This window comes from Candoia aspera, chromosome 4 (assembly GCF_035149785.1).
Source record: "Candoia aspera isolate rCanAsp1 chromosome 4, rCanAsp1.hap2, whole genome shotgun sequence".
Lineage (NCBI taxonomy): Eukaryota > Metazoa > Chordata > Lepidosauria > Squamata > Boidae > Candoia > Candoia aspera.
In genome coordinates, this window is record NC_086156.1 from 71,657,616 (window position 1) to 71,675,195 (window position 17,580).

Sequence of the window (17,580 nt, forward strand, 5' to 3'; positions counted from 1 at the left end):
TAAGCTTCTGGTCTTCTTAACCTCATTTACAAGTACAGTACATTTATATTTTACCCTCTCAATTTGCTCTAGGAATCTGACAAAAAAAATTCAAAACTGTCATGAAACTAAGCTTCTCAACATTCTTTGGCAGAACTCATAATAATTAAGTTGCTATGACTGATGTCCACAAACATGTGCCTGTTCTCTGGTTACTGCAGGTAATGACGAGCATGCTACATCTAGAGAGCTCACAGTGACTCGTTGATACATTGTGTTAAGACATGGTTTGTTAAATTACAGTCAGTCTTCCAGATGCTCAGAATAGGGTTTTTTTGCCAATTCCTAACTTTTTTCTAGCCTGTTTAGTTGCTTTTGTTTTGCATCCTTGGATTGCTTGGAGGTTTCTATGGGGCAATAAAAATCAGGAATAAGCCAGGAACTACAAATAAACTATGTATCATCATTTGGACATAAAGCTAAATCATGGTTGCAGTTAGTGAACTCACAGCAAAACATTTTCAAACTATGATTTGCTGCCCTAGAACAAGCCACTAGGGTATTTATACTGGTAATTAGCTAATTTCACGTTAGCATCATGCCCCAGCTATGAACATGCCTAGGGTTAATCCTAGAGTTACTTACCTCCACTTACTTACTGAATGTTGTCCAAACCTAGGAGAGATATTAACTATTTTTTCCAGCCAACTGTGATAGGTGGGGGCTCAGAGCACCCTTCCAGAATAGAGCTTTTTTAAACAGTCCATATTTTTGGATTTGAGTTAGGGGATGGGGCAGCTCTAAACCTTCCCCTAACCTTTGGTAGCCACCATAAGGCCATAAAATTTAAATTACTATCATTCTTTGCCATATTTTTGTTGAAAGTTGAAAGTCATAACTGTCTAGCCTCTGTGTGCTTGTAGTGCTATGTGGGAAATAAATTTATGGCATCGCTGTACATTTTCCATCAAAACAGGATGAATTTGCAACTTTGCAGCTTGATGTGATGGAAGCAGCCTAATGATACTTTTGCAGAACCATGGTTCAATTTATTTTCTGCATGGATGTGAAGCCACATCTAATAAGGCCTTGGCATAGTAGCCAAAATGTCCATTTTTGATATAACTGTGGCCCAGTTTCTGCCACTCTCTTACTCTGGGTTTTTCCACACTGCAGGCTTAAGCTCCCTGATTTCTGTGTATAAATCAGATGGAAATGAAGCTGCATTAAGAAATCTTTTTCCAGATTTCAACATTTTCCTCCACTTTGATCAAAATGATGGCTTGGTGTTCTGCCCAGACCATGCTTACCACAGCCTGCAACTGATGGGTTTCACTGCTTTATCCCTCCCATATGTGCTGGGAAAGCAGGCACCAATTGCTTTCCTTTCCATGACTGGATTTTTAAGAACATGTCCTTTCCATTGATAGACCTTCATATGAGCCCTCCTCCGTTGACTCCTCCTTGTACTCAATATCTTCCCATTTGATTGTCTACCTGTTGTTGTTGTTTATTCATTGAGTCACTTCTGACACTTCATGACTTCATGGACCAGCCCACACCAGAGCTTCCTGTCAGTCATCGCCACCGCCAACTCCCCCAAGGTTGAGTCCATCACCTCTAGAATATCATCCATCCATCTTGCCCTTGGTCGGCCCCTCTTCCTTTTGCCTTCCACTTTCCCTAGCATCAGCATCTTCTCCAGGGTGTCCTGTCTTCTCATTATGTGGCCAAAGTACTGCAGTTTTGCCTTTAATATCATTCCCTCAAGTGAGCAGTCTGGCTTTATTTCCTGGAGGATGGACTGGTTGGATCTTCTTGCAGTCCAAGGCACTCTCAGAATTTTCCTCCAACACCACAGTTCAAAAGCATCGATCTTCCTTCACTCAGCCTTCCTTATGGTCCAGCTCTCGCAGCCATATGTTATTACGGGGAATACCATTGCTTTAACTATGCAGACCTTTGTTGTCAGCGTGATGTCTCTGCTCTTAACTATTTTATCGAGATTTGTCATTGCTCTTCTCCCAAGGATTAAGCGTCTTCTGATTTCCTGACTGCAGTCAGCATCTGCAGTAATCTTTGCACCTAGAAATACAAAGTCTTTCACTGCCTCTACATTTTCTCCCTCTATTTGCCACTTATCAATCAAGCTGGTTGCCATAATCTTGGTTTTTTTGAGGTTTAGCTGCAAGCCAGCTTTTGCATTTCTTCTTTCACCTTCATCTTCAAGGCTCCTCAGTTCCTCTTCGCTCTCAGCCATCAAAGTGGTATCATCTGCATATCTGAGATTGTTAATGTTTCTTCCAGTGATTTTAACTCCAGCCTTGGATTCCTCAAGCCCAGCACGTCGCATGATGTGTTCTGCATACAAGTTGAATAGGTAGGGTGAGAGTATACAACCTGCCGTACTCCTTTCCCAATCTTAAACCAGTCCGTTGTTCCATGGTCTGTTCTTACTGTTGCTACTTGGTCGTCATACAGATTCCTCAGGAGGCAGACAAGATGACTTGGTATCCCCATACCACTAAGAACTTGCCACAATTTGTTATGGTCCACACAGTCAAAGGCTTTAGAATAGTCAATAAAACAGAAATAGATGTTTTTCTGAAACTCCCTGGCTTTTTCCATTATCCAGCAGATATTGGCAATTTGGTCCCTAGTTCCTCTGCCTTTTCTAAACCCAGCTTGTACATCTGGCAATTCTTGCTCCATGAATTGCTGAAGTCTACCTTGCAGGATCTTGAGCATTACCTTTCTGGCATGTGAAATGAGTGCCACTGTTCAATAGTTTGAACATTCTTTAGTGGTTCCCTTTTTTGGTATGGGGATATAAGTTGATTTTTTCCAATCTGATGGCCATTCTTGTGTTTTCCAAATTTGCTGGCATATAGCATGTATTATCTTTACAGCATCATCTCACAAGATTTTGAACAATTCAGCTGGGATACCGTTGTCTCCTGCTGCCTTGTTGTTAGCAATGCTTCTTAAGGCCCATTCAACCTCACTCTTCAGGATGTCTGGCTCTAGCTCACTGACCACACAGTCAAAGCTATCCCCGATATTGTTATCCTTCCTATATAGGTCTTCTGTATATTCTTGCCACCTTTTCTTGATCTCTTCTTCTTCTGTTAGGTCCTTGCCATCTTTGTTTTTGATCATACCCATTTTTTCCTGGAATTTACCTCCAATGTTTCTAATTTTCTGGAAGAGGTCTCTTGTCCTTCCTATTCTATTGTCTTCTTCCACTTCCATGCATTGCTTGTTTAAAAATAATTCCTTATCTCTTCTGGCTAACCTCTAGAATTTTGCATTTAATTGGGCATATCTCCTCCTATCACTGCTGCCTTTTGCTTTCCTTCTTTCTTGGGCTACTTCTAGTGTCTCAGCAGACAGCCATTTTGCCTTCTTGGTTTTCTCTTTCTTTGGGATGTATTTTGTTGCCGCCTCCTGAACAATATTGCGAACTTCTGTCCATAGTTCTTCCGGGACCCTATCTACTAAGTCCAGTCCCTTAAATCTATTCTTCACCTCCACTGCATATTCCTTAGGAATATTAGTGAGCTCATATCTAGCTGATCTGTGGGTCTTCCCTAATCTCTTTAGTCTGATCCTAAATTGTGCAAGAAGAAGTTCGTGATCTGAACTACAGTCAGCTGTAGGTCTTGTTTTTACTGACTGTATAGATGTCTACCACCTTTGGCTGCAAAGGATGTAATCAATCTGATTTCGGTGTTGTCCATCTGGTGAAGTCCATGTATAAAGCCGTCTCTTAGGTTGTTGGAAGAGAGTGTTTGTTATGCAGAGTGAGTTGTCTTGGCAAAATTCTATCAGCCTATGTCCTGCTTCGTTTTGTTCTCCTAGGCCATGCTTACCTGTAATTCCAGGTGTCATCTGACTGCCCACCTTAGCATTCCAGTCTCCTGTGATGAAAATAACATCTCTTTTAGGCGTATTGTCCAGTAGGTGCTGCAGATCCTCATAGAACTGCTCTACTTCAGCTTCTTCAGCATCTGTGGTTGGGGCATATATTTGGATCACTGTGATGTTAGATGGCTTGCCCTGAATTTGAACTGAGATCATTCTATCATTTTTTGGATTGTATCCGAGCACTGCTTTAGCCACTTTACTATTAATTATGAAGGCTACTCCATTTCTTCTGTGGTCCTCTTGTCCACAGTAGTAGATCTGGTGGTCATCTGATGTGAAGTGGCCCATTCCAGTCCATTTCAGTTCACTGACGCCCAAAATGTCTATCTTTAATCTTGACATCTCACCAATAACCACATCCAATTTGCCCTGGCTCATAGATCTTACATTCCAGATTCCAATGGTGTGTTAATCCTTAGAACATCGGATTCGCCGTTCACCACCAGCACTGTTGGCCACTAGCCATCCTTTCAGCTTTGAGCTAGCTGCGTCATCACATCTGGGGCTAGTTGAACTCATCGCCTGTTCCTCCCCAGTAGCATTCTGACCATCTTCCAACCTGGGAGTCTCATCTTCCGATGGTATACCGACATATCTCTGGTTGCACCGATCCATTTAGTTTTCATGGCAAGAATACTGGGGTGGGTTGCCATTACCTTCCACAAGGATCGCATTTAGTCTGACCTCTCTGTCATGACCTTTCCGTCTTGGGTTGCCCTTCACGGTTTAGCTCATGGCATCACTGAGGTGCTCAAGCTCCAGCACCACAACAAGGTAACGATCCTTTGCTGAAGTGTCTACCTGTGGACCACAAAAAAGAAAGAAAACATCACATTTTTACCATTATTCCTGTCACTTGGGCTATAAGATGCAGTATCTCACTTATCAGCCTTTTGTGCACCACACATTGGTGCAACAGTCAGGAATGAGCATCTTGAGATGGTCAGAGACACAGTCTTGGTCAATGGTCATGAGCTGATGCTAGGAACACACTCACCTTCCAGTGAAATATCAGCTCTCTCCCAAGATTATGATCAGGCAAATGGTTCACACTAACTGATAAGACAGCGCACAAAGAATTTTCTGTTAATCCCCTAATTTTTTTTCTATTATAGCAAGGGTTTTGTTTGAACAATCACACATTCACCCTTTTCCTCTCATCAAGAAACCTAAAGGGAGTGTCTCATGACCCAGATGTTGTATGACTTTCAACCAGGTCCCTATCTAGACCCTTTTTAAACACAGCCATTTGTTTCACCTCAGTTGTGTTCTCATTGGTTGTTGGTGGGCTAGGTAAGTTTTACTACTTGATGTGCAAGTTTCACGTAGTGGCTTGTTTCTAGTATGATCTGATCTCGAACTAGCTCAGTCACTGGTCTGCAACATCCAGGCTACATTCTTTAGATTGCTTTATTGCTTTGGTTTGCTGTATTTCTCAGGCCATGGCCTACATACCAGGTCACTAAATTCAGGTAGAGCCTGTGTATTTTACAACAGAGGAAACTGGTAAAACTCTTGTCAATTGCACTTGATTTGCAAAGAAAGTAAGCTCCACCTTCAGGGAATTTCTTTAAAAAAGTTCAGCCTTTCATGTATTAAACTGTTGTATTTTTTTAGAAAGGTCCAGGGATTTTCACCAGTAGATAAAACAGCTGTGAACAGAGCAATTAGAAGCCAGAGGGGAGACGGTGCTCATAGCAGCCTTTTGAAGTGGAGGGGTTTGCCTACAATGAAATGCTCAGCAGGAGAACTAAAAAAGGAAAGGCAGGAGACCAACATGGAGTCTCAGGGCCTTGATTTCCTTTCAGGCAGAGGGACGTGCATCACTGGTGTGTGAAGCCTTCCGTTTTTCTGGTGTAATATAAACACTTGGAGCTAGATCTGCCATTTGCAAAGGCATCATTTCTAGGGTATATTATTTGTTGGATTTTAGGATCCAAATTTTCAAATTAACATTCCAGAAACTGGGGATTCAGAATTAGATTTGGTTCTGAGTGCTGCTACCTTCACACTGATTCAGCCCAAAAAAGGCAATCTGAGAGAGAACCTTAGATGCTTGGCAAGTAGTCATTTTGTGATCACAGAAGCTTGTGCAGGGTAGCTAGACTTCAGCAAATATAACCACAGAACACATCAGCTTTCAAGTGCTTCTGTCTGTGATGATTGGCATTGCCACTCCAAAATGCTTGCCACTGGGGAAAACTTCTCTGGTCTTTAAAGACAAACTTTAGAGGGCCAGAGACAATTTGAGTTAGGGTAGGATTCCTCTAAGCCACCCTAGTTACAGGCCTGAGATTTGCTACAGTTTTAATATTACTTATTAAACAACACCCATTTCTTGTTCTTCTAAACATATCCGTAGCCATGTGAAATATTCACAATTCATTGTGTTTCCTATTAAATAATAGTAATATGCTTTCTTATAGGCATATGAATTTTAGGAGATGGACCATAAGTCAAAGCATTCCCCATTCCTTGGCTAGATGTCTTAGCTCCATAAAAAGATACCTTATTTTATATCCCAATTTCACAGTGTGTTGTCATTCAATCAACCTTTCAAGTCCCACAATCAAGAGGTCTAAGGCACTAACACAACTAGATTATAAATAGAGGACAACTGGATCATCAGTGAAAGCACAGTTAGATCTCTATTCCTGGGAATGAGCAAGGAAATAATGGGAACAGTAACACAATATGTTTAGAATAGCCTGACTGGATATTTAAGTGTCAGTTGGCTCTGCCAACTTTCCCAGTTCATGGGACATCCCCAGTGCTCTTGGGAATGCATCTGTGCTCTGAGCTTTGCATTTGACCTTTCTGGGACCAAGCCCAGAGTTTTCCCCAGACACCCTTGGTCCAGAGCAGCTTATAAGAAGGCTGCTGGTGAAGCAGATTCAGGAGAAAGGGGCGGAGGGAGGAGAAGAGAAGGAGGGAGGAAAAGAAACCAAGGGAAAACCTGCCTTTTTATGGTCCCTTGTAAAGCCCCCAGGCATTCTTAGCTCAGGTTCCTCCTCTTACTCTGAACAGAGCCACAATTTTTCTTCATCCCATCCTCCCACCCAGACACTTTCCTGTAAGGAAAGCACAGACAAGCTGTGCGCTATCATTGCTGCCTTTGCTGTGCTGACATGAATATGAAAGCGCTAGTTATCGTCTTGGTGCTAGCTCTGGCTACAATTTTTGCTCTAGTCTGTGTCTTGCTGACAAAGAAGGAAAAAAAAGTCACCAGTTGTGTCTACTCTGAACTACCAATTTTCTCTGAGAGGCTGAACAGAGAACCAAGTGAGATCTTTGCTGATCTGACAGCAGATGAGATGACTCAGGTGGTGAATTACCTCAAGAAGAATCTCAGGGAGCACCTGGAAGATGCATTTCATGCAAAACCGTCGGACAATTGCATTTACTATATGGATGTGCACTTCCCACCTAAAGCCAAAGTTCTGGGCTTCCTTGATCGTGGAAGGGAACAGCCATCCCGGCAGGCATTGGCTGTGGTATACTTCGGAAGCCAGTCAGATCCAAACATCACAGAATTTATAGTAGGTCCACTTCCAAATCCAGTGTACCATCGAGACATTACAATGCTGAAATTTGGCAAGAAGATCCCATATCACAGCAGACCAGTGACTGAGAGGGAATACAAAGATATTGACTTGTTCATCTTCCATAAGCTCTTCAATACCTCCAACTTCCTCAAAGAATGTTGCAATTATGAGAGGACTGATTTAGCTACTCTAACCACAGCTCCTCGAGGATTTGTGTCTGGCGAAAGAGCCACCTGGTTTGTCCTCTTCCAGAACGTGATTGGCAGCGGGTACTACATCCATCCTATTGGCTTGGAGATGCTGGTGGATCACAGCAGTCTGAACATCTCTGAATGGAAGCTAAGGAAAGTATTCTACAATGGTCGCTATTATCAGGACATGGCTCAGCTGGAAAAAGAGTTCAAGAATGGGCAGGTGAAGGAGGCAAGAGTGAAGAGTAGCCAGCTGCAGCTGGATGATGCTTCCAGGAAGCATTCTGAACCTGCAGCTTCTCCAGGCCCATTTCAATTTGAGACCCAAGGAAAGCGCTACACTGTAACTGGCAGCCATGTTGCCTATCAGTTATGGAAGTTTGCCTTTGGGATGAATGTGAACACAGGGCCACGTCTCTTCAACATCAGATTTAACAATAAGAGGATTGTCTATGAGCTGAGTCTGCAGGAAGCTCTTGCCACTTATGGTTCCAACTGTCCTGGAGGAATGGTGACCAGATACATGGATGGTAGCCTTGGCATTGGAAAGTTTTCTTATGAACTAGTCCGGGGTGTGGACTGCCCCTACATGGCCACCTACATGGACCGGCATTACCTAATAGACTCTGACACTCCCAAACTGAACAAGAACTCCTTCTGCATCTTTGAACATGATATGGGTGTGCCTCTGCGTCGCCATTTTTCTAATTTAGGCTCCTTTTACTATGAGGGGTTACCCAAATATGCTTTGGTCTTAAGGACTGTTTCTACCCTCATTAACTATGACTATATCTGGGATTTTGTATTCTATCGAAATGGAGCTATAGAAGTCAAGGTCCATGCTACAGGATATATCAGCTCTTCATTTTTCATGGAAGGGGGTACTAAGCATGGAAACAAGGTTGGGGAGTACACACTTGGAACCATGCACAACCATCTGATAAACTACAAAGTTGACTTGGATGTGGAAGGTAGGTTCTTATATTTCCCCAACTCCTACAAATTGCCATTCTATTAAAACCAAAGTTATATAAGGGCTGGTGGTTTGGTCAGCCTTCTCCCTGCTACAGATCTAGGTTGACTTGTTTGGAACTTCAGATAAATCCTGAGCTTTCTGTGACTTTGCATACAGGAGCGAGATGATAGATGATAGATTGATATGATAGAAACATAGATATATAAAATATATTACATATATTTAAACTGTAGAGTTTGAAACAGCAAATATAGACTGTGTGCGCTTATGCATGGTTGTATATTAGTGTGAGTAGACAGGAGGCTAGAGAAGAATCAGTCATGGTGGACTCAGAAATTCAAATTATTTTCATTCAGCCTAGACCATTATTTGATTTATTCTGATTTCAGATAGGCCTTGATCATACCCACAATGATAATAGCGAGATGTAGTGGTTAAACTGTTGGACTGGAACTGGGTAGGCTTAGGCTCAAATCCACCCTAAACCATGGAAGCTCACTGGGTAACTTTAGGCAGGTGACTCTCTCAGCCCAACCTACCTTACAGGGCTATTTCTGTGGGGGGAAATGGGAGGAAGGGGCTCTATACATGCTGTCTTAGCTCCTGAACAAAGAAAATTATGGGAGAATGAAGCTGAAATAGTGAAATAATAAGGGGATATCTCCTTTGCTTTGAAAATTGACATTGGAATGGTGTAAGGAGCTAGAATAAGTTAAGAATTAGGCAAGAGGGAGTAACCGTCTGTAAAATCTAAGGCCTGGGGATATGCCTTTGTCATAAAAGCAGACGATCCAGAAGATTATCAGATGGGTGGATTCATTTCTACAGCAGCAGTGTACAACCTTTTGTGCCTCAGCTGCAGGGCCAGATGTGCTTCTCTGAAAGCCTTAGCTGTGGCCTCAGAAATTACCACAGAATTTAAATGTTTACTGTGAGGAAGTCATAAATTATTCAGTACTTGGGATATAAGAGGTTTAACTGTATATACTACAGTCTACTGTAATCGTGTTTACATTTAAATGGAAATGCAGTGAAGTCAAATGTAGTTTGTGTCAGGCCTCATTCATTCTTTTGTCCGGGTCCTGCATATTTTTTGGAATGAAGTCTCCAGCAGATAAAGCCAAGTATGGTCCTCAGCTTGAAAACAATGGTGCACCCCTGTGTGTATGGCAAATACTTCCACCACCATCACCCTATGGATTTGTCTCCCACATTTTATGCTTGGAACCCTTCGGCATGCATGCAGCAAGAAGCTGCAATGGATTTGGTTTTCAATGGCTCATGCGATTCAAAGATGAGGAGCCACTCTGGACTAACAGAATATGTGACCTTTAGATAAGCAACAGGGAGCTAATCTTAGCAACTGAGATACCATGAAGAGAAGACAATGCAGCACTGTCATTATGATATATGTTTATATGCAGATGGCATAATTCTTGATTAGTTTCATCCTGCAGTGGGGAAGTCTTTTCTCTCCAAAAGCTTCAGTTCACTATAGTGTCCTTCTTGTGAGAAAAAGCAAAGCTAGCGTGACCATCCCTACAGATTACTCCTTAAATCTGAGGAATTTCTACCTCTGCCCTTGACTTGGACAGAGGTAGACTCTTGGGAAAGTCAATCTCATCTCTCTTCTTCTGTTCTCATTCTGTGTTCAGGAAACAACAGCGACCAGTTCCAGGGATTTCTAAATATAGACCTCTATGTGATTAACTATAGATCAGCGGAAGTTTCTGAGCAAAACCTAAGTAGCGTCCTCTTTTAAATCAGGGACTGATAAATTGGTTAATTTCAGTTTTGCTCAGTTTTGTATTTTTCCAGGCTTGCATTCATTGCCTTCCACTTTTGTATCAGTTTGCAATTTTCAAAACAAAATCCTCAGAATTGTGCCCACTTCTCCTAATAGATCATGTGGGTACACAGTTTTGCTAACTGCACACATTTTTGCAAGCAATTTTCTCCAGGTGAGTCCACTTTTGTATCTTGTCATTAATAAGCATAACTGTGTGTACTTTTCCTGATAATACCCTTTTTATATGATTTGGGACTGGACTATTAATGTGTATGACCGAAGTGTACATTTCCTTTAAAATATGAACCAAACTGATTTCTCTCCAGTTTATTATTATACATCAAGTTGTTAGAACCTGCAGCAACTTAAATAGATTTGTACATATGTAGCCAGCCCATGGGACATAGATGCAACAGTACATCTTGCTCTGCCACCCAGGAAGCATTTTGCACCATTGACAGAACTTATTTCCCTGAACTGGGTCCCGCCAGCTGAAGTCTGCCCACATCGTAATAACTATGGGGGTTATTATGAAAGGAACAAGAAGAGACTGTAAAATATACAGTAAACTAATTATTTCCCATGATGCCCATCAAGTTTTTTTTATTGTTATGGTTGATCACATAGTCAGCCAGATGTATAGACTGGGTTTGGCATTTTTGTCCACCTATCAAGTCCTTCCTGGGATAGGCAGATGTTGTTGTTTAATACTGTCGTGGTTGTTTTATTATTATATTAGACAGACCACAAAGAATAAATAGATCAGAATACTGACATAACTGGGAGAGGGAATTTCACAGCTGTTTAAGCAGCCTCTGAAAAGGCCCCTCATATTCCCTTCTAAATAGAACATGGCACCTATCAAAAAGATGTGGTTGGTTGACTTTTGTTTGCAAGGAAGGAGGAGATCCTTAAGATATGTAGAGTAAGATACTATAACAATCCTCTGAGTAGGCTGCCATTGTTCCTAATGTATAGATGAGCCTCAGATGCTGAGAGATAATAATTGGGACAAGGCTATATGGTAAGTGGACAATATGGACAAACTTAAGATAAGCCATTCTGTCCACAGTCCCCAACTGGCTTTAGTGTTTAATCCATTGTCTGTAAGCCTTCCCTTGCTTAGCAGGTGTACCCGAGGCAGGAGTTCAAGACAGGAAGTGTTTCTCTCATCCTGTTTGCTTGCTTGTTTGTTTGTTAGGAGTGAAGAACTCTTTGGTGGACCTTGACATGGCATATGAACCTGTGCAGGCTCCTTGGAGCACAGAGCACACAATCCAGCGACCAATCCTCACCCACCAAATCCTGGATAATGAAGAAAAAGCTGCTTTCCCACTTGATGGCAAAATCCCACGGTACCTGCTTTTCAGTTCTAACAACGAAAACCAGTGGGGCCACAAACAGAGCTACCGCATCCAGATCATCAGCTTTGCAGGCGAGCACTTGCCGCAAACTAGCCCCATGGAGAAGGCCATCAGCTGGGGCAGGTAGGTTCCTATCATAGTCTTATCTTTGCTTTTTAGATAAATGGTTTCTTGTTTAAATTAAAGGATGATGCCGGGGGAAAAGGCAATGCTGTTTATTCATTTGCTTGATTTATACTGATCAACTGCGTGACTCTGGGCAACTTACAACAATTTAAAAATTAAAGAAAAACAATCAAACCATATCTTTAAAAACTTATAAAACCAATACAATCGAATTAACAAAATCCATAGCTGGGATCTAAAAACAATCTACACTCAACGTAACCACTTTATGGGTTCCAGTTGATTATAATGATCTCATCATAGACTCACCATTGATTATATTTTAAACAGAATTAGAGAAATTAGAGAATTAGTTTGCACTGCTGAGAGACAGCACAGAGACTCTGCTTCTTTTTCTCCCCTCCATTTTGTCTCCCATTTTCCCTGTTTTCTGTCTACTTCAGGTACAAGCTGGCTGTCACTAAGCAGAAAGAGGAGGAACTGACCAGCACCTGCATCTATAACCAGAATGATCCATGGGATCCCCTGGTGACCTTTGCAAGCTTCATAGACAATGAGACCATAGCTGATGAGGTAAGTGCTGAGATGACCCAACTATGCTCTATATGGAGGAGGTGAAACACAAGCAAGAAGAAATCTACCATAGCACAACAATATCAACAGGTCAGGTCAGATCAGAGAAGAGAGTCTTGAGATGGAGCCTGTAGATGTCAAAAAAAGCCTTATTGAGGCAGTTGGAAACAATGTCTGTAAGACTATTACATTCAGTTGCCAAACAAGCTGTCTCTTTACTCACCAGGTCTCCAGTCCCACAGATCAGCTGATTGAGTTCATGAAGAGCTACTTGTCCCATTTTCACTTGTCCCTGCTCCTAGCTCTTTCAGCTGATCCAGATTTGAATGGCCCCAGCCCTGTTGGCCTTCTGTAAGGTCTTCAAAACCTGGTTTGTCCCCTGGGCCAGGGTACTGGATGAGCTTCTGAAATAGTTTGGGGAATGATAATATGATTGTGGTTTGGCCTTAACTGTGTTGTGTTCTGATTGGGTAGCTTTACTGTTTACTGGCTCTTTTGTGTTTTTTATGTCAGTGGCACAAAGTTGCTATTTGTGATTTGGGTGGCCATATAAATTGTTTAAATAAATAAGTAAATCAATAATATTCCCTGGCAGGTGAAGGGGGATAGCCATCTCCTTCAGTACCTCCCTACACACAGTACTGTGTGGGATTAGAGACAGCTCTCCCTACACCTGCCAACTGTTAAGCTGAGTTACAAAAGAGCAGTGTTTCCCAACCTTGGCAATTTGAAGATGTGTAGACTTCAGCTCCCAGAATTCCCCAGCCAGCATGGTTGGCTAGGGAATTCTGGGAGCTGAAGTCCACATATCTTCAAGCTGCCAAGATTGAGGAACACTGCAGAAGAGTAATAAACCCATGTTTAAATTTAAAAATGAGAAGTCAGGAGGGAAGGCATTACACAGCAAAGTAGGAGGGAGATCTTCTGTTGCATCAGCACCAGGTGACCCCAGAACTATTTATATCTTAGTTGAGATTATCCTTCTTTCAAAGCAAGGCTTGGAAACCTGGGAGGCAGAGCCAATTAAAACCTAGATTTCCCTGCTGCCCAAATCATAAAGGCCCAGAAGAACAGTGTCTAGCAACTTGAGACATAGCCACAAGGCTGCATCAGCTCAAGTGGCCAATGGGAGCTGGATTGATCCAGTCCCTTAAAAGTCACCTGACTTCATCACTGAGAGAACGGTCAGTGAAACTATAGCCATGGCCAAAGCACATGTGTCAGGTTAAGAGAAAAAGCCCACCTTAGCATTAGAACAGTTAGAGCAATCTTAAAGTCGCCTCAGGTATGGGCTGGGAATCAGATGAAAGCAACAGTATGAGGACATGGCCAGGAAAGAAAAAGAGAAGCGTTATAGATGTATGAGGAAAGGCTCATACACATTTGACTTCAAAAGAGCAAACCTCCAGAAAAGGAAGAACAAAAAGTAAGCTGAAAGAGAGAACTAACCTGGTTTTCCCAGAATGCTTTGAATGGTTATTCAAAACTGCAGTAACAGTTGTCCAGTTAGAAAATATATCTCAGACTAGGAAAGGTGGTACACAGTCCAAGAATGTAATGGATGTGAGACCCAATGTGAGGCCCAGGGACATCGCCAAAGCTCAGCCAAATCTGCAAGATGGCAGGCACAGTGTCACAATCCAAGCCCTGTCCCTGTTTATGCAGAGGGGTGGTGCTGCACCCACCATCTTGCAGTTTTTGACACCACACACACACACACACACTGCTACTGATGCGATCAGAAAACCTGTTCAAGGCAAGAAGACTTCCTTCCAAAAATTGAAATCTTCTACAACTGAGAACCAAAAGTTAATCTAAATGAATGGGAAAGTAATGCAAGCAGCCAAGAAAGGATGCAAGTAATGTTAAGAGGTATATAGTAAAGGAAATAAAGAAAAGTATTATTCTGTTGACAGTGCATTTGCACATCTGATGCATGAATAAATTATAGTGTGGTTGCAGAGCATCTGAACAAACAGAATTAGTTGAGCTTCATTTACATGCAGCCATTTTTCAAGGGGACCATCATTTACGAGAAGTGTAGCTCCGGGAAATGCAACTGAGTTCCATAGCTATATCATCAGAAAAATGTTTCTCATGGCTAAGTGGGGTTCTTGCTAATTGTTAATCTTGCTAATTCTTGCTAATCTTTCTTTTTCCTCTACGACTCTTCCTCTCCAGGATCTAGTGGCCTGGATCTCAGTTGGATTCTTGCATGTGCCACACACTGAGGACATTCCCACTACTGTGACAGTTGGCAATGGAGTGGGCTTTTTACTTCGGCCGTACAACTATTTTGATGTTGATCCTTCTAGCAACTCCCCTGACAGTGTCTACTTCAGAGATGGTGAAGATGCTGGAAAGTGTGATATCAACCAAATTGCTTGTTTGCAACAAACTGTCTCATGTTTTCCCAGCCTGCCACCCTTCACTTACAGTGGCTTTGAAAACTTGACAAGTCCATGACAAGAAGAATCTACATTTTGCCCTTACTTACTTTGCTAAAACATACTCTGGCTTAACCTGAAAAAAAAATTGCCAAGCCTAAAGGATGACTGGCCTGAGCACCCCTGGTTCTCCTTTTCCATTCTGTCTGTTCCCTTACCTTTTGTCACCCCTCAGTGTTGTCAATTTGAGGCTGGGATTTTTTTAGTCTAACTGAATGGAGAATTTCTGCTTTTAGCTGACAGTCAATCAGGTGCTTTACCCAGCCTTTTTACCATTATGGTTATATCATTAGGCAACTATGTGTTTCTTCTCTTTGAATATCATTGACTGATGTTCAAAATGTTCCAGCATGTATAGATTTTCACCTCATGGAAAATTACTGGGAATCTGAATTGAGCCAGGACACGATACATTTGTCTTGAATATTAAAGAGAGGATGCACAAGGACTTGCTTAATTAAATGATAATTAGAATGCACTGAATGCTTTCAAATGGCCATAGCAATATTCTGGCTTTTGAAATCTCCATTCAGAGGCACAAAGCTAAAGGTGATTAGTTTATTACATTGTAATTCTAGGCCAAAAGCTTCCATCAACCTCATGCATGTGGAAACTGTTTTCAGCCACTTGGGAAAGAAATTCTTTAAACTGGGCAGGGGGAATTTCTATACTAAAAGACAGGCTGCTCATTTGCATTCCAGCTCTATCCCCTGCTGAATTGCAGCAATCTTTTTCAATATAACTAGAAATGTAAATTCCTCTGCTTGCCTCCTGTGATGGTGCTAAACCCTCCGAGAATTTATGCCCCAAACACAGTCATGATTTGGGTGCCTCTTTTTAACATCCTCCTTTGAAATGCTGGAAATGAATGAATGGATTTGAAGGACCATTTTCAAACAGGAATGCACTGCGTGTTTAAAGAGCCCCTGGCCTTGCAAAGGAATGTCAGATAAATCATGTGATGGTGGCCAGCGAACCAGCATTAGAATCAGCTGATCACAGTTGCTTTCAGATGGGCACAAGCCACTATTAGCACTAGTGAAGGTTCCTCTTCAGCTGTGGAACTATAGTTGGCTTTCCACACTATTGGAGGCATTGTACTTTTCCTAAGTGTGTATCTTGTTCTGTTCACACCAGTGTAAGGAAATTGATGCTCTGTGAGCATGGGGAAGTGGTTTACATGAGTGGCTAGGAGGAAAAAAATCCAATAACTTAAAAAAAAACCCAATTGTTTAATAAAATTTTCAATAGGATACATCTCCCCCTGCCCCCAAACAGCCATGAATTCTGGAGTGGAGGATGAGTCAACTCGTTTTCTTGTACTATTGATAATGATAGAAAAGTTGTTGGGATGAGAACTAATTGTTGGGATACTTGCTGGTGAATTTAACCCTTTCTGTAAACTATAAATGGGGCTTTTTCTTCTTTTATTCCATTAGCTCTTCTGTCTTCCATCCCAGTCCAAATTTGTTTTCAGATGTCATTTGAGGTGTGAGTTACCACCTATAAAGCCCTTCATGGTACAGAGCCTGGACATCTGAGGGATTGTTTATCTTTGATAGTTTCTGCCTATCCTGTACAGTACAATCAGACAGAGTGGGCACATTCCCAGTCTCACCCAATTCATCAATGCCATCTAATGGGACCCATGATTTCTCAGTCATGGCATCTCCCTCTGAAATAGCATCACCCCAGAGATCCATATGGTTCCATATCTTCCTGCTACTGTACTTATTTTCTTAACCACAGGAAGTGCAGGACAGTCAACTTCAGTATAAACACACAGGGCAGGAACACTGCTGCTCTAAACCCATGTGTTATCTGAAAGAGAAAGATGCCATGTCAAGAACTTGTTTCAATAAATCTGGTAATTGTTCAATGTTTAAATGTTTTAACATTTGAGTGATGAAACGACCTGTCAGAAATGCTGCCATGGTTTTCTAATTCTGACTCTGGTTGTGAATATTAATTCCCAGCAACTGCAGGTTCAGAACTGACCATCCTTGAAAAAGAATTCCCCTTGAAAAAGAATCTCCCTCAAAAACAAGTTCCTGAGTACCCATACATGAATGTTGTAATAATGATGGCATGGTGGAGAGCTGTGATTGTAAGAAAAGCCAGTTGAGCATTACTATCCCAACCAAAGAAAAAAGCTGAAGAAGCACAGATTAGCACAAAAGGGCTGGTACAGCAGTAGTGTGTCACCCAGGTATTCAACACAATTGCAACCTCAGTGGATTGCATGTCACTGTTTTCCCCTATCCCTCTCAACCTAGATTTTGGTGGGCAAATCTGGAGGCTAGACAATGTCAGCACCAGCAATGAATTGACAATGTTACCCAAGCACACCACAGGAGAAGAAGGAGAAGAAGGGGGAGGGGGAGGGGAGGGGGAGGAAGCAGCAGCAGCAGCAAAACTGCACCCACCAACAATTTCTAGACTACAAAACCGATATGTGACCTTCCTGCTGCCCATCAACAGCAAGCCCCTACAAAACTATGTCTTTTTTTTTCAACCAGAATAGGTATCTGCTGCTCACAACCTGTAGTTCCCAAACTAGCTGAAGAATGAGGGCATGACAGGTAGTTTGGAATGGTGATGGGCAGCATGTCTGGGGCTTCCTATGGATTTGTAGATTTATTTATAGATTTGAAGATACAGCG

The 17,580-nt window shown here is 41.9% G+C and overlaps 1 protein-coding gene across 2 annotated transcripts; it reads left to right on the top strand.

Annotated features, from left to right (window-relative positions):
- The first annotated feature begins 8 nt into the window (after positions 1–8).
- LOC134495213 (membrane primary amine oxidase-like) lies at positions 9–16,797 on the top strand. 2 transcript variants are annotated; one of them, XM_063300462.1, is made up of 4 exons: positions 9–32; positions 11,609–11,894; positions 12,341–12,470; positions 14,652–16,797. In XM_063300462.1, the coding sequence occupies exons 2-4, from the start codon at positions 11,638–11,640 to the stop codon at positions 14,934–14,936; spliced, it is 672 nt and encodes a 223-aa protein (XP_063156532.1). In that variant the 5' UTR covers positions 9–32; positions 11,609–11,637; the 3' UTR covers positions 14,937–16,797. The 2 variants fall into 2 exon arrangements, with proteins under 2 accessions (XP_063156532.1, XP_063156530.1); XM_063300460.1 differs by lacking the exon at positions 9–32 and adding an exon at positions 6,720–8,613.
- Positions 16,798–17,580: the final 783 nt, after the last annotated feature.

Coding starts and splice junctions, on each gene's coding strand:
- LOC134495213 (XM_063300460.1), top strand. CDS start 7,035: ATGAATATGAAAGCGCTAGTTATCGTCTTGGTGCTAGCTCTGGCTACA. Junction 8,614..11,608: donor AGTTGACTTGGATGTGGAAG/GTAGGTTCTTAT, acceptor TTTGTTTGTTAG/GAGTGAAGAACTCTTTGGTG. Junction 12,471..14,651: donor ATGAGACCATAGCTGATGAG/GTAAGTGCTGAG, acceptor CTTCCTCTCCAG/GATCTAGTGGCCTGGATCTC.